This window comes from Prunus persica, chromosome G6 (assembly GCF_000346465.2).
Source record: "Prunus persica cultivar Lovell chromosome G6, Prunus_persica_NCBIv2, whole genome shotgun sequence".
Lineage (NCBI taxonomy): Eukaryota > Viridiplantae > Streptophyta > Magnoliopsida > Rosales > Rosaceae > Prunus > Prunus persica.
In genome coordinates this window covers 24,424,951-24,447,696 of record NC_034014.1, presented here as the reverse complement: position 1 = coordinate 24,447,696, position 22,746 = coordinate 24,424,951, and the positions used below count along the sequence as shown (strand labels likewise).

Below are 22,746 nucleotides of genomic sequence, written 5' to 3'. Positions count from 1 at the left end.
TGTGTCACGTGGACACTGGCTCAGTGACCACGTATAAGAGACAAACTAAGGCTGCTTGTAGAATCTCCTCTCATCCCCTCTCCACCAATCATCGTGCTCCTCCCACGTGGGCATTGGAGCCCCCACACCACCTTATGACATCACAAGACTCACCTGCACTTTTTTTTATTTATTGATTTTACTTTTCACATAAATATATAATTTATCGTCCATCCCTCCTCATGATTTTCTCTTGTTTTAACCCATCAGTCGTTTCAACATCTTTGGCTTTCTTGATTCCAACTCTGCGTTTTCTTATGATCTAGCAGCTGCTTGCCTCTCACTCTCCCCCTTCTTTCTGCAACAAGTTGAGCTAGCCAGCCTCTTTCTGCGTTATTAGAGGAAAATATTAGGTGTTATATATTGGGATATATATATATATATATTAACAAAGAAAAGTACTACGAGAAGATGGGCGATTCCTCTGCTTCATACATCCACATGGTAAGCTTGTTTTACTTCTATATTGGAAATATAAGCTACAATTTTTTATGAATATTCGATCATCATCTCCATCTTATATATTTGATTTTAATATATATGATCCAATAGTTTTTCTGTTTTGAGAGTTTTTTTATTATGAAGATCGATGGTGGTGACATGCATGATTATAATGATTAATCAGGTGCACCATTTAATCGAGGAGTGCATCATATTCAACATGAGCAAAGAAGAGTGCATGGAAGCCCTCTCTAAGCATGCAAACATCAAACCCGTCATTACCTCAACAGGTCAGTCCAACCCAAATTAATTCCCTCTCTATGTATATACACTTTTTTTTTTCCCGAAAAGCGATATAAGAGACTCGAACACAAGACCTCAGATGCAGGGTTTACTGTTACAAGTCTCTATGTACACATAAAATGCATGTTACACATAGAATTAAGTGTTTGCATGGTGTTATTATTAAATAATCTGTATAATTGCAGTGTGGAAGGAGCTGGAGAAGGAGAACAAGGAGTTCTTTGAGGCGTACACAAAGAACAGGGAAACTAGAGCCTCTGAGATGGAGATCACAAAGCAAAGGATCGAGAAGATGCTTTTCGATCTTTCGCAAAAAGACAGCTCCGACGACGATGATCAGAAGTAGTTTGATTTTTCATTCAAGACAACGACCGATAAGATGGCCCTTTTGGCTTTAATTGCTAGCCGATACCTATTCCTCTCTATGCAAACATCAGCGTAAAGGCCGCCAAAAAAAACGACAGCAAATAACGACATGTAATACGGACGGCAGATACGACGTCGTCCAGCAGTCATCAATAGTAGTTGGGAAGTGTGATTTGTAAACCTGTTTGGTTCGTTGGGTGGCTGGGGTGGGTTGGCGTACACGTGGCAGAGCCCGCTCTGCTCCATTGGCCACCCTTTTGTGTGTGTGTGTGTGTGTGTGTGGCATTGCAGATGCTTTGGACTGTTTTGTAAATTTACTTGTCCAGCCTTTATTTATTATCTTCATAATTAATTCTCTCGTGTGTGTATTATTTAATATGTTATGTTTGGTCTATTTTCTCCCAATAATTTTGTTGTGTGTGGGTCATTCGGATTTGTCGCTTTGGTTCCCTTCGTTTCTGTTCGGTGGAGAGAGAGAGAGAGTGGCATTAACGTTTAAAATACACCAGATTTTTAAACGTTTTAATGACTTTCAATTAGCTTAAAAGTGTGAAGGTATTCAACTGCAATTTTTAAAATGTTTGTAAAAGTTTTATTGTATTCAAAAATAGTGAGCAGGCCAACCTGATTTAATTCAAGATCTGCTGCTTCAAGATTGTATTGTTTCCAAGTTTTGCAATGAACTTCATTCTCTCAAAACAAAAAACGGTTGGGCTCAACTTTGGTATCCCATCTTCTCATCCGCTTCCTTCAGGCTAGTGAAAAATCTTGAATCTTTTTCTTTTCCTTATGCTTCCATCATGAAACATATCAATATTTTATTATACGAGTTTTGCTCTAGGGCTCCTATGTGTATGTGCTACTTTGTTATAGAGGGAAAAATGTGCCTTGAACCATAATCCGAGTAATAATTCTGGTAAATTAATGGGTTTTTCATTTGTTTGAATAATGAAATGGTTGTTGGGTTGGACTATATGTTTGCACATAATATTTTATTATGTTTTTCACTTAACTTTATAAAGCATGTAAAAGTCATTACGAATTTGTCAACTCTATAAAAGTTACTCACTTAACAAAAATATTTAAAAGTTAGAATTGGATACACCCCCTTAAAATCTTTGCACACCTATAAGGGTATGAATTTTTATTCAATTTATTTTATTGGAATAATAGTTTTCGAATCTTTTTTGTTTGTTATTTTAGGTTAAAGGAGAAAATGGAGGAATGATTTGTTTAAAAAAAATGGAAAAGTCAAATGAGTGCATGCTCAATATATTTGCCAAGCTGTTTTACCTAAAAAAATTCCTCATTTTTTTGTTTTTTGTTTTGTTTTTATATCCAAAGTTCAAAGAATCAAATTCCAATTGGAAACTTGGTCGGGGCTAATATATCTTTGGTTCATAGTTATTCAAATTGGAAATATAAACTTTTTTGTCTTTTAATTTTGAGAGATTCACTATTATATCCAATATAGGGACTTAAATTATATGAAAATCTTATATGAAAGGGACTTTATAAACACATCCAAAACACATTTATAATATAACAAATAGGCTTTGAACTTCCTATAAATTACAAATCTGCTATCACTTTCTTAAAATAAGCCCAACCCTAACCTCTTTAAAAAAAACCCAACCCTAACCTCTTTAAAAAAAAATCCAAAACACTCAATAGAGCATTAGACTAATTTAATAATTAAAATGAAATTCAATAGAGCCAGCTGTCATTTTTTGAGTTTGTTTATAGAAATTAAATGATGAGTTATCTATATTACTAGTGTTAAGAATGAGTATATAAGTAAATATCTCTTTAATTTAATTAAACATTTAGTTTGGTAAAAATATTCTTTAAGTATAAGCTAAGCCTATTAATCAACCGTAGAAAGAAATAATTTAAGAAAACCTATAATCACATATTTTCTCTTTGTTTTTTTTCAAAATGTGGAGCCTCATTTGGTGGATCGGTTTGAAATATGTTAGATTATATAACATAATATATTGGATTGTTGTTGAAATTTAATGATTCCAATCTCATCATTATAAACTAGCCTCTCTGCACGCGCTTCCGCGCTTGCGAGAGGTTTTTTTAAAAAAATAAGTAAATTTATTTTAGAATTAAAAAAGATAATGGGTAGTTGTGTTCCATAAAAATAGGATACATTATCTGCTTTTTCTTTTTCTTTTAATTTTTTTAAATATGAAAAAGTGTGAATTTACCATATTATCCTCATTTAATTAATAATTTGAATTCTTAATGTTTGCATTAACCAAGGGCATTTTCTGATATTTTGAATGTTTCACCATTCTCTACCTTTTGCTTTATATATACTAGCCCCTTGACACATGCTCACGCATGTGCCAATTGGTTTTCTTTTTCTTTTTTATTTTTATTTTTAGAATTAAGAAAAAATAACAGGGTAGTTATGTTCCATAAAAGTAGGACCTATTATCTTATTTTGTTTTTAATTTTAATTTTTTTAATATTAAAAAAATATGAATTTACCATATTATCCTCATTTAAATAATAATTTCAATTCTTAATGTTTGAATTAACAAAGGGCATTTTCTGGTATTTTGAATGTTTCACCATTCTCTGCCTTTTGCTTTATATATATAGATATATATAGATTCACCAAAAGCAACCGTTTTTTAATCCAATTTAATTGAAATAATCGTGTTCAGACCGGACCCCAAAACGAGGCGCGTAAATACAAACATAACTTCTCACGAATAGGACTTAGCACAAAGCCTATGGCAGTTTCTAAGGAAACTACTGGACTGGATAAATTAGATATAAGCCCAGCTCTAGAGAGAAGCCCACTTGAGGAAACAGCAAAGAAAGAGGACCAATATTGAGTTTGAAATTTTCAGCCCAAGGCCTGAAAGCTTACGTCCAATTTGATGACATATACGACGTCGTTTGGAGCCTGACTGGATCAATAATTTTGTAGTTTTGGACCGACGTTCGTAAACGGCATATTCTCAGGGTTTTGAACTTCTCCTGATTCTTAGTTCTCTTTTTCTTCTACTTCTTCCTCCTCCTCCTCCTTCTCTGCCACTATCCCCACCTTCATTCCAGGGTTTAAGAAAACCCTACTTCTCTCAATTCATGGAGTCTCTCGCTAAACTTCAACACCGTCACCAACCCTTTAACCTCTCACTCAATCCCCACCGTCCATCATTCCCAAAACCAATTTCTTCCTTCAAACCCCCACGCTCATCACCGCCTTTCAACTTCACTTCCCTCACTATCAGAGCCTCGTCCTCATCCTCTTCACCATCCTCCGCCGACCCACCTCACCAAAACCCCAAAAACCCTAAACCCTCACCCTTCCAAACCCTAGCCCCTCTCGCCTCCCCTCTTCTCAAGACCACTTGCGCCGCCATAGCAGCAGCCGCATTCTTCTTCATGCGCTTCCACAACAGAACCGCCGTGGCCTCCCCCACAGGCGCGCCTTCTACTGTGGAGCCCAGAGAAGAAGTTTCGTCCACTGACAGCGTTACGGTCGAAGAGAAAGAGAGGCTCATTGAAGAGCAATTGAGCCAAAACCCCGACGATGTCGAAGCGCTGAGGTCATTGATGGAGGTTAGGATCAAAGCCCACAAATTGACCGCAGCGATTCAGGTGCTGGACCGCTTGATCGAGCTCGAACCTGAAGACTATGAGTGGCAATTGCTGAAAGCCAATGTTCATAGCTACATGGGTGAGTTTGAACTCGCTACCAGTGAGTTCGAGGAGATTTTGGCCAAAGACCCTTTGCGAGTTGAGGCCTATCATGGTCTTGTGATGTCTGCTTCGCAATCCCCCGAGAAATTGGAGAATGTGGTGACGAGAGTGGAAAAGGCAATGGAGGGTTGCAAGAAGCAGGGGAACAAGTCGGATGTGAGGGATTTTAAGCTGTTAATTGCCCAAATTCGCGTGATGGAGTCAAATTATTCGGAAGCTTTGAAGCTTTATCAAGAGCTTGTGAGGGAAGAACCGAGAGATTTCAGGCCTTATCTGTGTCAAGGAATCATTTATACTGTGTTGAGGAAGAATAAAGAGGCTGAGAAACAGTTTGAAAAGTTCAGAAAGCTTGTTCCCAAGAACCACCCTTATAAAGAGTATTTCGATGACAATATGTTTGCCACAAAGCTTTTCGGGCAGAAGGTGGAGAGGGAGAGAGCAGAGTCGAACATCTAAGGGCATTATGTTGCTGAATTTTAGCTCATTGTGGTGGCTGGCTTCTGTACTGTGGTGGTTGACTCTTGGTTTCTCTCTGCCTGTTTTTGGTTAATGCTTTGGCTGGTAGTGTTCATGCAAACTGTAGGTAACTTTAGTAGTAGTAGCAGTAGTAAAAGTATTCTTCAGACTGTAGAGCGTTCTGCAAATCGATCAGTGAAATTTAATATCTTGTTGAACCATTTTTGTCTCAGTATTTGTAGTTATAGATGGAATGAGATTGTTTTTGATCTGCCAATGCTGAAATGATTAACTTCCCGTGTTGGTTAATGTGTTTATAACTCAAGAGCATGCATTGATTATTCCAGTACGTCTAATTGTATGATTTCGTCTTTATCAATGGTACTTTAGTAGAAAATAGAAATGGTTGCAATAATCTTTAGTGATGGAAAATCCTTTGGATAATTTTGTTTCTTTAACTGAGATTAATCCTACACGACTAGTTCTGGTTTTCACTTCTTGTGTTCTAGCTCAGCTGCATATTATACCTTCATAAATGACATAGGATGCAATTTTCCCCCATTTATTTCCTCTATGCAACTTTAAAATTGTCAGCCCTAACTCCTCCTAAGTTTCGGTAGCCCTGCCGATTGTAGTCATGTTGTTATACAGTCAATTTCTTGTCAGAAAAGCCTTAGTGCTGTTTTATTTTTTCAGTCATCATGTGTGGCCATTGATGCTGTACTTGGTTCAAAGTTGTTCCACATCTCATTAGGGGTTGAAGTCGGTGCGAATGTTCATAACAGGGAAGCTGTTTGTGATGAACTGCATTAGTTTGTACATGAGCATTTTCGTGCAATTCGTATGTGATCATTTGCATTGATAACTCAGTTTGAGCTTTATACATAGCAATGTGGCAGTGGACCAGTTGTAGTTGTTATGTTGACAGTGTGTATGTGTATACACAAATTGCACATAACCATGAAGGTGGTGGTGAAGATATTGACAATTATGATATGATTGTGTGTGTCTATAATTTGTAGCATATTTTGGTATGCAGTATGGACTGGATCTGTTCTGGAACAAATGCAGATTTGAATATTATTGTTTTGTGCTCTCTACTGCAATATTGTTCTTTCCTAATGTCATGGCAAGTCGTTGTATGCTTTACCTTGCATGATAATTGGTCTCATCATATGGTTAATGGCTAATTTGGCTGGGTTTTTTTTTTTAAATGTTTACCAATGGACAGAGCACCAATTGAATCAAAGCTTGCTTATTTGCGGCGATAAGTGATTTTTTAAAAATTTTGGGAAGTCCAGTCCGTTTGGTAAACTATAAGAAAATCACTTATTATTAAAAATTGTTGTGAGAGAAAGCTATAAGGGAAAGCAGTTAATGAGGTGCTTTCATTTTTTGATTATTCAGAAATCAGTTTTGAAGAGGGGTTGGGTTTAATAATTATGCGGCAATCATTTTCTAATTATGCGGGAATCAGTACCAACAACACTTATAACAAAAAGTTTACCAAACGCCAAATTGCTTTATCTCACAATTGATTTCTCTCACAGCAAATCTGACAGCGATTATTTTCACAGCACAGCAATGCCAAACTGGTCCAAGACTGCAGACTCTCTACCTGGCTGGTGCAATTTAGTTCTTCGAAGTCTGCCAAAATCAAATTGGCATGTGCGTCTATGCATGCATTTTTGTGATGCGCGCTTTCCAAACCAGTATAACAGAGTATTCCTAAACCTGCAGCTGCTAGTCTACTTGGGTAACAATCACCATGACAAAGATGAAGGCTTGTTAGGAAATGACCTATTAGTGTAGTGGTTTGGAGCAATTACTTATCAGGAAAGCTTTTGGGTTTGAGTTCCAGTATCTGTGTAGTATATTATCGCTCCTCTCAATAGGAAAGGTCCTAAAAAAAAAATCAAAATCAAGGCTTGTGCAATAAAGCTTTGGTGGCCCATTAGATTTTAGTTAGCCCAAGAAGCCTACAGCTACAAGGCTAATCAATCAATCATCAAAATGATATTCACAATTTGGACCATAGTGGTCGGGCCTGAAACTACACTGGTTTTTTCTTTTGGGTCTAATTCGTTCATTAAAAAGAAAACCCAAACTCATGAAATACAGAGCAATGTCGGCGAGCAAACCACTGGCCACAAACAAACACAGGCCAGCGGAAATAGAAAGCAAAAAACCAGATACAGAGCAGGACGCAGAAGAGAGAAAAGACAAGAGCTAGTAACCCAGACAAAGAAGCATATATCTAGATGAGGCAAAGGCACCCAGAGGTATGTAAGTATAAGTATGAATTGCTTCCCAACTATTTAAAAATCTAATGTCCTCAATGAAATTAAATAAGTAAATTACATTATTGTTCTAAATCACTGTAATCAATTTCTCCCATTCATATGCATTGTAGGCTTAGTTTGCATGTAATTCCAAAACGTTGAGGACTTTTTTTTTCCCTCAACTTCTTCACATCTGCCTAGGATCGAGCTTCTTCATGAAGTGTAGGATCAGGAGGTCGCTTTCGTTTTTGACCTTCTTCAGTTTAAACGCGTCTTGGGTTTGAATGTTGACTTTAGTTTCTGGTCGGTTTGTCTTCCAATGTCGACTTCATCATTGTTTGAAATGCGTCTGGTCCCAGCGGGAGCTACGGATTAATTTGAACCTCAAAACCCCTTGCCAAACAAGGAGGGAGCTGACTTTTTTGGTCCCACCGTTGCAGTGTTACTGTCTCAAATTCTTGGTGACCATGCAAATTGCAATCAAGATATTTTCAATGTGATAACATTTCTTCTTTTAAATGCATTCGGGGTAGATGAATGATACTTGGTTTTTGAGCTGCTCTCTGTTAAGAAAAAGATGGAGCATTCACGTAGTTCTCATGGTAGGCTGATTTTGTTTAAATTCTATCATGGGTTCATTCTAATTTTGTGCATGAGCACAGCTCTGGAATCTGCAACACTGCCCAGCACTAGTTTCAGAAACGAAACTGATCGTCGGGCTCTGCTAGATTTCAAGAAAGGAATCACTAGTGATCCTCTCCATGTCATGAGCTCCTGGAATGATTCCATCAACTTCTGCAGCTGGATTGGCGTTACGTGTAACCATTCCACAAAAAGAGTCTCGAGTTTGAACCTGGAAGCTCAGAACTTGGCAGGCTCCATACCACCTTCTATAGGAAATCTTACTCATTTGACCTGGATCAACCTGGGAATCAACAACTTTCATGGCCAAATTCCTCAAGAAATGGGTCGTCTACGGAGCCTGCAATATCTCAATCTGTCTTACAATTCTTTTGGTGGGAATATTCCAACTAATATATCTCACTGTACACAACTAAGTGTGCTGGATCTTTTTTCCAATGAGATTATTGGGGTTATTCCGGACCAACTCAGTTCATTGTTGAATTTAAATCATCTATGGCTTTCTCTTAACAATCTCACTGGAACCATCCCAGGTTGGATAGGAAACTTTTCATCTTTGAATAGTCTTCGTCTTTCTCACAACAATTTTCAAGGAAGCATACCCAATGAGCTCGGTCGTCTAACAGCCTTGGGGAGATTCGTACTTGCAGGGAATCACTTGTCTGGTAAGGTTCCTGCTTCAATCTATAACATATCTTCCATATACGTTTTCAGTGTTGTTGGAAACCAGCTGCAGGGAGAGCTACCACCAAATGTTGGTATTACTCTTCCCAATCTTGAACTATTTCTCGGTGGTCGCAACAGATTCACAGGAAATATTCCTGCCTCGTTGTCAAATGCTTCTAGACTTCGGAGTATTGATTTTGGTCAAAATGGTCTCACTGGAACTATTCCTGCTGAAAGTCTTGGAAGCTTGCAAAGCTTAGTTAGGCTAAACTTTCGTCGTAATAGATTGGGAAGTGGGAGAACTGGTGACTTGAATTTCCTCAGCTTCTTGGCTAATTGTACTAGTCTGGAGGTGTTGGGTCTTTCCAGAAATCAATTTGGAGGTGAGCTGCCAGGATCTATAGGCAACCTTTCAACCCAACTCAAACATCTTACTATAGGGGGCAATCTGATACATGGAAGCATCCCTACTGACATTGGAAATCTCTTAAGCTTGAACACTCTGGAAGTGGAACATAACTATTTGGGTGGGAGTGTCCCTGATGGAATTGGGAAGCTTCAGAAATTAGGGAGACTGGTTTTGAATGTTAACAACTTTTCTGGGCCAATCCCATCCTCCTTAGGTAACTTGACTTCATTGACACAGCTCTTCATGGAGGATAATAGGTTTGAAGGAAGTATACCTCCAAGTCTTGGAAATTGCCAAAATCTACTGATACTCAATCTTTCTAGTAACAACCTAACTGGTACCATACCTAAAGAGCTTATTGGGCTTTCATCCCTTTCAATTTCTTTAACCATTTCTAACAATTCATTGACTGGTCCACTACCATCTGAAGTGGGTGATTTAATACATCTGGCAGAGCTAGATGTATCCGGAAACAAGTTATTTGGTGAGATCCCTACAACCCTTGGCAGTTGTATAATGTTGGAGCGTCTGCATTTGGAAGGTAATGAATTTCAAGGAACAATTCCTCAATCTCTTCAAAATTTATCAAGCTTGGAAGAAATAGATCTTTCACGCAATAATTTGTCTGGGCAGATTCCTGAATTTCTAGGCAAGCTTAGTTTTCTTAAGTATCTCAATCTTTCTCATAATGATTTTGTGGGTGAAATTCCTAAAGATGGGATCTTTTCAAATGCAAGTAGTTTCTCAGTTCTTAGAAATGACAAGCTCTGTGGTGGCATACCAGAATTACTTCTGCATGCATGCTCCAACAAAAAGCCCCATTCATCTCGAGGAGTACTTGTCCCAAAAGTAGGTATCCCTCTAGCATGTGCACTTGCGTTCATAGTTGCTCTATCATGCTTCATTGTTGCTTGTTCAATGATGAAAAAGTCAAGAGGTAGACCTTTGACTTCACGTTCTTATAAGGATTGGAGATTAGGTGTCTCTTACTCAGAACTGGTTGAATCAACTGACGGGTTCTCTGTGGACAATCTGATTGGTTCGGGCAGTTTTGGTTCTGTTTACAAAGGAGTTCTCCCTGGTGATGGAACGGTAGTTGCTGTTAAGGTATTAAACCTTCAACAAGAAGGAGCTTCCAAGAGTTTCATTGATGAATGCAAAGCTTTAAAAAGTATAAGACATCGTAATCTTCTCAAGATCATAACTGCTTGCTCAACCATTGATTATCAGGGTAACGACTTCAAAAGTCTAGTTATTGAGTTCATGAAAAATGGAAGTCTAGACACGTGGCTGCATCCAAGAGATGATGGGCAATCTCAAAGCAACAGATTGACCCTTATCCAAAGACTCAATATTGCCATTGACGTTGCGTCTGCATTAGATTATCTGCACTATCGTTGCGAAACCTTCATTGTTCATTGTGATCTAAAACCAAGCAATGTTCTTCTTGATGAAGATATGGTAGCCCATGTTGGTGACTTTGGTTTAGCAAGCTTCCTCTTGGAAAGACCAAATAATTCCCCCGGAAGTCGAACAATGTCAGCTGGTCTAAAGGGTTCGATAGGCTACATTCCTCCAGGTATGAATTTCTATCATTCTCAAATTTTCTATTCCTAAAAACTGATTACTAAGCCCAATTATGCCTATATTGATCAAAAGAATGAAAACTGCATCTTTTTCCTTGGGAATGAAGTATGAGAAAACTCTAAATAAGATCTGAAGTCTAAACTCTAAATTTCATTTGACTGTACATGATAATGTATGTATTGAATGGCAGAGTATGGCATGGGAGGGAAAGTTTCCATCCTCGGAGATATTTATAGCTATGGAATACTGTTGCTAGAAATGTTCACCGGAAAAAGACCTACCAGTGACACACTCAAAGATGGTCTAACCATTCACCAATTCACAGCCATGGCAATGCCTGACCATGCTATGGACATAGTTGACCCTTCATTGATCATAGAAAGAGATGACTCGGGTTCTGATGATGATAGATATGTTAATGACATACAAGAAAGACAAATTACAAGATATCAGGATTGCAGCACAGTCGAAGGAAGAAGATTGGAGGAATGTTTGGTTTCAGTGATGCAGATAGGGCTCTCATGCTCTGCAATATCCCCAGCAGAGCGAATGCCTATGAATGTTGTTGTCAACAAAATGAGTGGAATTAGAGACTCATATCTGAATGTAAGAAGAAGAAGCTAGCAATATACAAGATAGGGCTAGGTTTGTTATCTAATCCCAATCTCTAAGCAAGAAATTATTTTATCTGATGTTATGTATATCAAAGTCTGCGACTTCATCTGATGTTAAATTCAGCATTTTGTAATGATATAGCACAAGAAGGGAAGAACGTTTTGTTCCATTTATGTCCTTGTTTGTCTGTTTCAGGACGAACAGAAACATCTATGTTTAGCGGTTATTGTTGGAGTCCCACCTTGTTGAATGACTAGAATAACACTGGAAAATCGTCATGAGCATTGAGCACAACTGGAATATTATGCAAGCCTACCAAGAGCAGGTTTGTTTTGAGATTGAGGAATCATTTTATTTGGTTAGGGCGGAGTTTAGCTGCTGGAAATCTAAAAAACTCATCTAATAACATAAAATTATGAGTTTAGCTGTTTTGAGATTCATAATCATTATAAATCTTATTAGAATCTTATTAGAATCTTATTAGAAATCTTATTAGAATCTTATTCATAATCATAAATTATGAGTTTAGCTGTTTACTCAAGAAATTGTAAATGTCTAACAAATTACTCAAAAGAAAATTGCTTAGTGAAGCGAGTCATAGTATCTGTTGCTTTCTAGACACTCTGGAGAAAATAAATATCTTTAGTCATGTGAGCAGACCATTAATGTGAAAACTTGACTCTAAATTTCCTGCTAGACACGGTGGGAGCTTGACTCTAATTTGGTCTTCAACATTCTTTTCTATACATGAGTATAGTAGGGTTTCTTCTTTCTTATGCATGCATTTGTGTAAACAAAACACTTTCGATCCACACCAAAAAAAAAAAAAAAACACTTGGTTTCTGATTTGCTCTGTTTTTACAAAAAGGGGTGGAGCACTCATGCACTACTCATAGTAGGCTGATTTTGTTTACATTCCTTCATGGGTTCATCATTTTATGTATGAGCACACCTTTGGAATCTGCAACTCTACCCAGTGCCAGTGCTAATGCTTCTGGAAATGAAACTGATCGCGTGGCGCTGCTGGACTTGAAGAAAAGAATCACTCAAGATCCTCTCCACGTCATGAGCTCATGGAATGATTCAATTCATTTCTGCAGTTGGGTTGGCGTTACGTGCAACCCTTCCACCAAAAGAGTCTTGATTTTGGACTTGAGTTCTTATAAATTGGCAGGCTCTCTACCATCTTCCATTGGAAGTCTTACTCATCTTACTGGACTCAGCCTCAGAAACAACAGCTTCCATGGTGAAATTCCTCAAGAAATGGGTCGTCTACGAAGCCTGCAAGCTCTCAACGTGTCTGAAAATTCCTTGGGCGGGAAAATTCCAACTAACATATCGCACTGTACCCAACTAAGGGTGCTGTATCTTCGATTCAATGCGATTACGGGGTCGATTCCCGACAACCTCAGATCATTGATGAGTTTAAATCACCTAGAACTTTTTAGCAACAAACTGACTGGAACCATCCCAAATTGGATTGGAAATTTTTCATCTCTAGAAGGCCTTCGTCTGACTCTCAACAATTTTCATGGGAGCATACCCAGTGAGCTCGGGCGTCTGACAAGCTTGGAGGTGTTCTCGCTAGCAGCGAATAATCTGTATGGTATTATTCCTTCTTCAATCTATAATATTTCTTCCATAAAGCATTTGAGTGTTTCTATCAACCAGTTCCATGCAGAGCTACCACGAAATCTCGGCATTAATCTTCCTAATCTCGAATATTTTTACTGTGGTAGCAACAAATTCACAGGAACTATTCCCGCATCGTTGTTAAATTCTTCTAGAATTCAGATCCTTTATTTTCCTATTAATGGTTTCACGTGGACACTCCCTGCTGAAAATCTTGGAAAGCTTAGTTGGCCTAAGCTTTGCTAAGAATAGTTTGTGACGATTTGAATTTCCTCAGCTTCTTGGCTAATTGTACTAGCCTAAAGGCATTGGATCTTTCTAGTAATCAATTTGGAGGAGAATTTCCACGATCCATAGCCAACCTTTCTACCCAACTAACATCTCTTTATTTGGGGGGCAATTTAATCCACGGAAGCGTTCCTGACGACATTGGAAATCTTGTAAACTTAACCATCTTAGCAATGGAGCTTAACCATCTAACTGGTACAGTCCCAGATGGAATTGGGAAGCTTCAAAAGTTAGTGGGACTGTATTTGAATGATAACCAATTTTCTGGACCAATAGCGTCCTCTCTGGGTAATTTGACTTCATTGACACAACTGGACATGTTCAACAATAGGTTTGAGGGAAGTATACCTCCAAGTCTTGGGAATTGCCAAAGTCTACTCGAACTCAACCTTTCTTATAACAATATAACAGGCACCATACCTAGAGAGCTTTTCGAAGTTTCATCCCTTCCAATTTCTTTGGACATTTCTCAAAATTATTTAACTGGTTCGTTAGCATATAGAGTGGGTGATTTGGTAAATCTTCTAGAGCTGGATGTATCGGGAAATAAGTTATCAGGTAAAATTCCAAAAACTCTTGGCAGTTGTATTATGTTGATGCGCCTGTATTTGGAAGGTAATGAATTTGAAGGAACAATTCCTCAATCTCTCTTGAAAGTTTAGGAAGTTTGGAAGAAATAGATATTTCATGCAACCACTTATCTGGGCAGATTCCAGAATTTCTGGGCAAGTTTACGCATCTTAACCATCTCAATCTTTCTTATAATGATTTTGAGGGTGAATTGCCTAAAGAAGGGATCTTTTCAAATGCAAGTGGTCTCTCAGTTATTGGAAACAATAGGCTCTGTGGTGGCCTCCCAAAATTACGTCTACATGCATGCTCCATCAAAAAGTCCCATTCATCTCAACGACTACTTGCCCTAAAGGTAGTCATCCCTGTAGCTTGTGCACTTGCCTTCATAATTGCTATGTCATGCTTCATTGTTGCTCGTTCAAAGGTGAAAAATTCAAGAGGTGGACGTGTAGCTTCATATTCTTATAAGGGTTGGGAATCATTCTCTTACTTAAAACTCTTTCAATCAACTGGCGGGTTCTCTGTGGACAACCTGATTGGTTTGGGAAGTTTTGGTTCTGTTTACAAAGGAGTACTTCCTACCGATGGGAGGGTAGTTGCTGTTAAGGTATTAAACCTTCAACAAGAAGGAGCTTCCAAGAGTTTAATGTATGAATGCAAAGTTTTAAGAAGCATACGACACTGTAATCTTCTCAAGATCATAAGTGCATGCTCGAGCTTTGATACTCAAGGTAATGACTTCAAGAGTCTAGTTTTCGAGTTCATGGCAAATGGAAGTCTAGACTCATGGTTGCATAGAAGAGATGATGATCAATCTCAAAGCAAGAGATTGAGCCTTATCCAAAGGCTCAATATTGCAAATGACGTTGCTTCTGCATTAGATTATCTCCACCGCCGTTGTGAAACAACCATTGTTCATTGTGATCTAAAGCCAAACAATGTTCTTCTTGGTGAAGATATGGTAGCTCATGTTGGTGACTTTGGTTTAGCAAGGTTCCATTTCTGCTGGGTTATCGGGTTCCATCGGTTACATTCCTCCAGGTATGAGTTTCTACCACCATTCTCTTCCTAGTAAGTTAGTCGCCTTTTTTATTCCCCCCCTATAAAACTCAAAAATGAGATCTAAATATTATTTGACTGTGACATTCTAATGCATGTAATGAATGACAGAGTATGGCATGGGAGGCCAAGTTTCCATCTTGGGAGATATTTATAGCTTTGGAATACTATTGCTAGAAATGTTCACAGGAAAAAGACCTACAGATGACATGTTCACAGAAGGTCTAAGCATTCACCAATTCGCAGCCATGGCAATGCCTGACCATGCCATGGACATAATTGATCCTTCATTGCTCATTGTAAGAGATGATGCAGATGGTGATGATGAAATATACAACAATGACATACGAGCAAGGCCAGTTAGAAGTTATCATGATGGCATCCCTGTCCTTGCAACAAGATTGGAGAGTGTTTGGTTTCGGTAATGGAGATAGGACTCTCATGCTCTGCAATATTACCATCTGAGCGGATACAAATGGATGTTGTTGTGAACAAAATGAAGGCAGCTAGAGACTCGTATCTCTATTTGAGAAGAAGAAGGAGAATAAGAAGCTAGCAATATTCAAGACAGGATATTATATGTATCCATGTCTGTGACATTATGTAATGATGTTTTATTCTGTTTATGCATGGGCTTCTTCGTTTTGTATGTATCTATGCTTTGCTGCTTATTTTGCTTTATTGATCTTCAATTAGCGGCTGGTTCTCATAGCTAGAGCTTTTTTACATACGCTGATGATATGATTAATGAATATGTCTTTAACCTTACGTTGCACGGTTACGGTCACCATCAAATAATTCAATAATTTTCCCAAGACCAGAATCCTTGTAGCTGATGACTTTAGCGTGGAAACAGAAAACATTTTTTCTCTGGTGCGCGTCTCCATCAATTGTATAATTTGTTCAGTTAGTGGAGTGTTTGCTGAGATGTCTTGTTCAAAATTCAACAACCTTAGCCCACTCACTCTCACAAGTTGGAACCGCACCAACAAACAGTCCTTAACATAGAGAATTACAGCAGATCATCGTGTCATTTAAAAAAAGAAAAACCTTAGGCTTTAAATTAAATGCCCTACCAAAAAATGATTTTTTTTTGCCTTATTCAGTTTTTTGGGTCTGAATACAATGTCCGGATTGCAGAAAATTCTGTATGGTATAAGTTCAATTTGTGTGAAATTCATGAGGCTTTGCTCCCCAGTACCCCCCCAAAAAAAAGAAGAAAAAAAAGAAGAGAGAAGTAAAATAACAGAGTAATAGCAGGCTATGCGGCTTTTCTCCTCTACCAAAAGTAGGTTTAAATTTCTTGAAACTGATTAGTATTGCCCTAGGTGATTGGTTGACAACAAGCAACTCCAATTCTAATTAGTATTGCAATAAGGCTTCTTTATTTTGGTCCTTTTTTTTTTTTTTTTTTTTTCTTCTTGATCTTCTTCCCCACATTTCTCTTTTACACAATACTCAAGGCCCTCAATTAGTGTTTGTAATCTTTAGAAAGATGGAACAGTTCCTCAATCTCTTAAAAGTTTAAGAAGTTTGCTGAAATTAGTTTCTAACCGGAAACTACTACATTATAATCAATTTCTTTTGGAACTTGATTTAATCTCTACTTCATGGTGGTTTCCTACCTTTACTCTCTCTCACACTCTCTCTCTCCCAATAAATATACATGTTTTTCAGAAAGTGCCAAGAGGTGTAATTTAAAATGGCAAAACATACAAATTAAGACTTAAGAACACATAAATGCAGCCTTAAAGCTCGCAACTTACCTATATAGATGTGAAATAGATGCAGATACTTGACTAAGCTCACTTCTTTGCTGGGTTTTAGGACTCTTTCTTGCCATTTTAGATTAAGTAAATGGCTCTTAGAATTGTAGTTGTGTTGTTCATGTTGACATATAATCATATTCTCTGTTCATCAGTCATTCAAATCTTCTCTATCAGAAAGACAAGTTTGGAGAAACTTTGGCGTGTAAAATAGTTGGTCATCTTTTTGAATGAGGGATCATAGTTTCAATCTGAACTTTTTGGTGAAACTAAAAAGGGAAGAATTTCGAAAACTAATGATAGTTCTCATTCATAATCTTGACCCTTAATTAATCAGAAAAAATGCATATGCAGAGGGTTCCTCTATTGATTACCCCAGTTGGATGAGACTATGTTCATAAAAAATAAAAAATATGGTAAAGCAAAACAGCAATTAAGCAGTTTATTTTTACCCTGCACACAAATATATTGGCATTTTTTCACGTCGGAATGAACAAAAGCTAGTGTATTTTTACTCTACACACAATTCTCAGAACACGCACCTTCTACCGTGCTGCTGAAAAAATATAACGGAGAAGGGGGGCATTCCCGTCATTAAACTGTAGCTTTGCCACGTGTCACAAATAGTACGGCCGAACGGCTATACTCTTTTTTTTTAAAAAAAAAAACGTGCATAGCCTGGCGCTAGTGCCCATTTCGCCATGTGTAAAAATGGTATAGCCGCGCAGCTATGCTATTTTTTATAATAAAAAATTTGGGTATAGCTGACCGGCTATATTATTTTTAAAAAAAGACCGCCGCATAGCGCATATTTCGCCACGTGTCTAAGTTAGTATAGCCATTTTTTATTATAAAAACAGTAGTATAGCCCGGCGGCTGTAATATTTTTATTATAAAAAATCCGAGTATGGCCGACCGGCTATACGATTTATAATAAAAAAGGGCCAGCTGCTTGGCGCCTATCTCCCACTTCGCCACGTGTCAAAACTGTATAGACGTTCGGGAATACCATTTTTTAATAATAAAAACTGTAGTATAGCCGCAGGGCTATACTATTTTGATTATTAAAAAAAATTTCCCAGTATAGCCGCGCGGTTATACGATTTATAAAAATGGGACCTGCCTGAAGCTTAGGGCCCATTTTGCCACGTGTAAAAATAGTAGAGCCGAGCGGCTGGACGTTTTTTTAATACTAAAAATCATAGTATAGCCGAGTGGCTGGACTATTTTTTTAATACTAAAAATCGTAGTATAGCCGATCGTCTATACCTTTTTTATTTTTTTTTAAAAAACCTCCGAGTATGACCGCCCAGCTATACTATTTATTTATATAAAAAAATGACCCTTCTAGTTGAATTAGTTTATACTTTATAGATATTAATTGGTCTCATCATATAGTTAATGACTGAATCAAAGCTGTAACTTCTGGTTAAGACTGCAGGCTCTCTACCTGGCTGGTGCAATTTAGTTCTTTGAAGTCTGCCAAAATCAAATTGGCATGTGCGTCTGTGCATGCATTTTTGTGATGTGCACTTTCCAAACCAGTATAACAGAGTATACCTAAACCTGCAGCTGCTAGTCTACTTGGGTAACAATCACCACGCAAAGATGAAGGCTTATTAGGAAATTACCCACAAGTGTAGTGGTTTGAGCAATTACTCCTCAGAAAAGCTCTTGAGTTTGAGTCTCAACATCAGTGTAGTATATTATCGTCTCTCTCAATAAGAAAGATCCTAAAAAAAATAAAATGAAGACTTGTTACAATAAAGCTTTGGTGGCCCGATAGCTTTTAGTTAGCCCAAGAAGCCTGCAGCTACAAGGCTAATCAATCAATCATCAAAATGATATTCACAATTTGGACCATAGTGTTGGGGCCTAAAACTACAATGGTTTTTTCTTTTGGGACTAAGGGTAAACTGCTAATACTCTCTTGAACTATTGCATTTGTTGAAATCTTTACCCTGAATTAATTTTTCAGCCAATTTAGCACTCGTATTAAATTTATTGGCTAATTTCACCCTTGCTGTTAGGTTTTGGCAATTTCCATCTAAATCTCTGTTAAAAAATTCGCATATCAATCACATGCTTCACTGTTAAATTATAAATTGATTTTTCTCTCTACTTCTTCACTTATAAAAATATCTAAGAAAATGAACGCACTCTAGTCATTTTATAAGTGTAAATTTGTTATTTCTATAAGGGTGAAAAATAAAAAATAAAGATGACCAGATATTTTTTTCCTCTACTTCTTCACTGTTAGAGAGACCAAGCTGAAACAGAGAAGGCCAGTGGGGTTCAGCTACGGGGGTTTGGCAGCAATTTTCCCCCCTCCCCGCCAAATTGGCACCCAAATTCGACGCTTAATATTGGCAAAAATTTGTAGAGAACCTATTTAACTGATATCCCCCATCCCCCTCCCAACAATTGGCCAAAAACAAAAAAAACAAAAAAAACAAAAAACTTGTTAGAAGACAAGTCCAGAGTCTCAAGTCTAAATAATCTTTTTTTTTTGCAGATGGATTATGAAAACAGCACGAACTATACAAAATTCATTCACCCTAATTTTTCAGCAGCCAAGACTCTCTTCGACTGGTAAAATTTGGATATCTGTTAGGAAAATCAAAATAAAATAACATAAAAGAAATCATTTGCCAAATCTGATTAGTAAAAGCTTAATTGAGCTGAGTTGGTTTTTCTTCTTGTCAACAGCTATCACGGTGCTATGGGCAGCGGCTGTGGCTCTTACACCTGCAATGCAAAAAGGTAGTGAGACAGCCGGAAACCTACATATTACGTTGAATGTGATAATGTTCTGCTTTTCATGTGGCAAATACCTACTGGATGGGAGATAGTTTTGAATTTGGCCTCTATGTAGGAGGGGAGAGAGAGAGAGAGAGAGAGAGAGAGAGAGAGAGAGACGGAGACAGAGATGAATAAAGAAAGAGAGAGAGACGGATGGTTGTTTAAGCAAACGAGAGCGGTGGGGGTGGCTGGGTTTGGGTGACGAGATTACCCCCAACAATAGCCTCAACAGTAGTGTTTGTGCAAATAATCTCACGGGAAAATATTCGCTTCTAGATCCTTCAACCTTCGATCTTCCTTCTCTCTCTTCCTCGATTCCTGTAAAAAAGACTGGAGTAAATAGACCACACCCGGGGGTGTTGGCCAAAGGCCCTCCGATGCCTAAGTTAGTTCGAGTGTTTGTAGGAAAACAATAGCTAAGCAAAGGGTACGGAGTTTTATGTAGGGTGTAAACCGGGTGGCTGGAGCCGTGTGTGGTGGCCGGAGCCGTGAGGAGGAAATATGGAGAGTGGAGAGGGAGAGAGAGCTTCGGGTATTTTTCTCGGGTATAAGGAGTAGGTTTAGATGTCCCTTGAATGATGAATGAGGTCGTCTATTTATAGGAGCCTCGGGGCTAGGGTTTCGTAGGAATCGAGTTGGGCCTGATAATATCTGAATTAAATAGACATTATCTCTTAAGAAGATAATATCTTATTTAAATGATATTATCTTCTCTTTATTGTGATAATATCTTAATTAATGATATTATCTCTTTAAATAAAGATAATATCATATTAATTAAGATATTTATCCCAATTAATTAATTAGCCAGATAAACTGATTTAATTAATTAATTAAAGAGATAATCTTCTTTTCCACGTGGCGTGCCCTGATTGGAGACGAAAATATATGCTCCCACAAGTAGCCACACGTGCCACGTGGTATTTTTGACGGACATTTGAATGGAATTGTGAAAAAGCTAACAGTATGGGTGAAATTGGCCAATAAATATAATACGATGACAAAATTGACTAAAAAATTAATTCAGGGTGGAGATTTCGACAAGCGTGATAGTTCAAGGGGTATTCGGCAGTTTACCCTAGGACTAATTAGGTCATCTTCAGTCATAGTGCTAAATGTAGTACAAGGCTAAGTCTTGCAAAATATTAATTTTTTAAAGAATAGTGCAGGGCTAAATTTTTCTATCTCAAGCCATGCATGACTATATTTTAAGGCTCTTCATATTTTATTATTTTGAGAAAAACTATGGTACAACACTCATATGTTTTACAACTATGTATTATTTAATTTAATTTAATTACGACTTAGAGATAATATTTTTTAATTTATATATATATTTTTAAACAAAATGAATTAAAACATTTAAAAAGGTTTTAAATAAATAAATAAAAAATAACTTTTCAATAAATGATTCTAACCTCCAACGATCAGAAACCAATTATATATATATTTTTAAAAACAAAATGTATTTAAAAGGTTATTAAAAATAAAAATAAAAACTTAACGGCTAGCTGACGTCATCAATGACGTTAACGCGCCTTTAATATTGGTTGTTGGATCTGCGATTGCACGAGATGTTTCGTGCTCTTGCCCACGCGTGATACTTTCTTATCTTGGAAAGCACCTGCATTGGCCCTACAAAAAAATTTAGCCTAGGGCAAAGTTGGGCTACATTCAGCCTAGTTAAAAGGCTAAATGGCCAAATGTGGCCCTCCAAATATGGTCTAAATTTTTTTTAGTCCATGACTGAAGATGAGTTTTGTATTATTTTAAGGCTATATTTGACCTGCAGGCCATGACTAGAGATTGCCTTAGTTCATTAAAAGAAAACACAAAATCATGAAATACATAGCGATGTCAGCAAGCAAACCAATGACCACCACAAACAAACACAGGCCAGCGGAAATAGAAAGCGAAAACCAAATACAGAGCACGACGCAGAAGAGAGAAAAGACAAGAGCTAGTATGTTATGTGCTTGGGACAATGCTCGTGTGATTGGGCGATTAGGTATAGGGACTTGGTATGTAGTTTTCTTCTTACGGCCACCTATGGCTGCAGCAATATTTAGAAGGCTCAGTTGGGATAACAATTAGACGATAAGGGTTGCTTCGAGGGAAGCCAAAACCTCCAAGTTAGACAAACTAACAATAAAGGATAATATCTGATATCTCATTAATGAAAAGCCACTGAAATTTATACAAACAAGGACTCTAGCCAAAAGCTTAGAAAGGGGGAAACTTTTCCCATGATGCCCACTATAAAAGTGGATAACATAACTCCTATAACTACTCAACAACTAAAGACATGCAAACTCCTACAATTATGCAACAACTAATAACCATGTAACCATCTCCACTAACTCATGAGAGAGCACGTGACATAGTAACCCAGACAAAGAAGCATATATCTAGATAAGGCAAAGGCACCCAGAGGTATGTAAGTATAAGTATGAATTGCTTCCCAACTAGTTAAAAATCAAATTTCCTCAATGAAATTAAATAAGTAAGTTACACTATTGTTCTAAATCACTATAAACGCGTCTTGTGTTTAAATGTTGACTTTATTTTCTGGTCGGTTTGTCTTCCAATGTCGACTTCATTACTGTTTGAAATGCGTCTGGTCCCAGCGGGAGCTGCGAATTAATTTGAACCTCAAAAGTCCTTGCCAGACAAGGCGGGAGCTGACTCTTTTGGTCCCACAGTTGCAGTGTTACTGTCTTAATATCTTGGTGGCCATGCAATCAAGATATTTTCAATGTGATAAGATTTCTTTTAAATTCATTCGGGGTAAATGAATGATACTTGGTTTTTGAGCTGCTCTCTGTTAAGAAACAGATGGAGCATTCACGTAGTTCTCATGGTAGGCTGATTTTGTTTAAATTCTATCATGGGTTCATTCTAATTTTGTGCATGAGCACAGCTCTGGAATCTGCAACACAGCCCGGCACTAGTTTCGGAAACGAAAGGAATCACTAGTGATCCTCTCCATGTCATGAGCTCCTGGAATGATTCCATCAACTTCTGCAGCTGGATTGGCGTTACGTGTAACCATTCCACAAAAAGAGTCTTGAGTTTGAACCTGGAAGCTCAGAAC

The 22,746-nt window shown here is 37.7% G+C and overlaps 3 protein-coding genes and 1 pseudogene across 5 annotated transcripts; all 4 read left to right on the top strand.

The window, feature by feature from the left end:
* On the top strand, window positions 201–1,557 carry LOC18772409. Its single transcript, XM_007207518.2, has 3 exons — window positions 201–483; window positions 665–770; window positions 969–1,557. Exons 1-3 carry the CDS (start codon window positions 451–453, stop codon window positions 1,127–1,129), a joined length of 300 nt encoding a protein of 99 aa, XP_007207580.1. The 5' UTR covers window positions 201–450; the 3' UTR covers window positions 1,130–1,557.
* Window positions 4,112–5,648, top strand: LOC18774719 (protein SLOW GREEN 1, chloroplastic). The gene has a single exon (XM_007205367.2). The coding sequence runs from the start codon at window positions 4,258–4,260 to the stop codon at window positions 5,329–5,331; it is 1,074 nt and encodes a 357-aa protein (XP_007205429.1). The 5' UTR covers window positions 4,112–4,257; the 3' UTR covers window positions 5,332–5,648.
* LOC18773509 (probable LRR receptor-like serine/threonine-protein kinase At3g47570) lies at window positions 7,624–12,364 on the top strand. 3 transcript variants are annotated; one of them, XM_020566195.1, is made up of 3 exons: window positions 7,624–10,909; window positions 11,108–11,562; window positions 11,728–12,364. In XM_020566195.1, exons 1-2 carry the CDS (start codon window positions 8,191–8,193, stop codon window positions 11,539–11,541), a joined length of 3,153 nt encoding a protein of 1,050 aa, XP_020421784.1. In that variant the 5' UTR covers window positions 7,624–8,190; the 3' UTR covers window positions 11,542–11,562; window positions 11,728–12,364. The 3 variants fall into 3 exon arrangements, with proteins under 3 accessions (XP_020421784.1, XP_020421785.1, XP_020421783.1); XM_020566196.1 differs by having other exon boundaries at window positions 7,624–10,437; window positions 10,561–10,909; window positions 11,108–11,766; XM_020566194.1 differs by having other exon boundaries at window positions 11,108–11,766.
* Window positions 12,456–15,737, top strand: LOC18773896 (annotated as a pseudogene).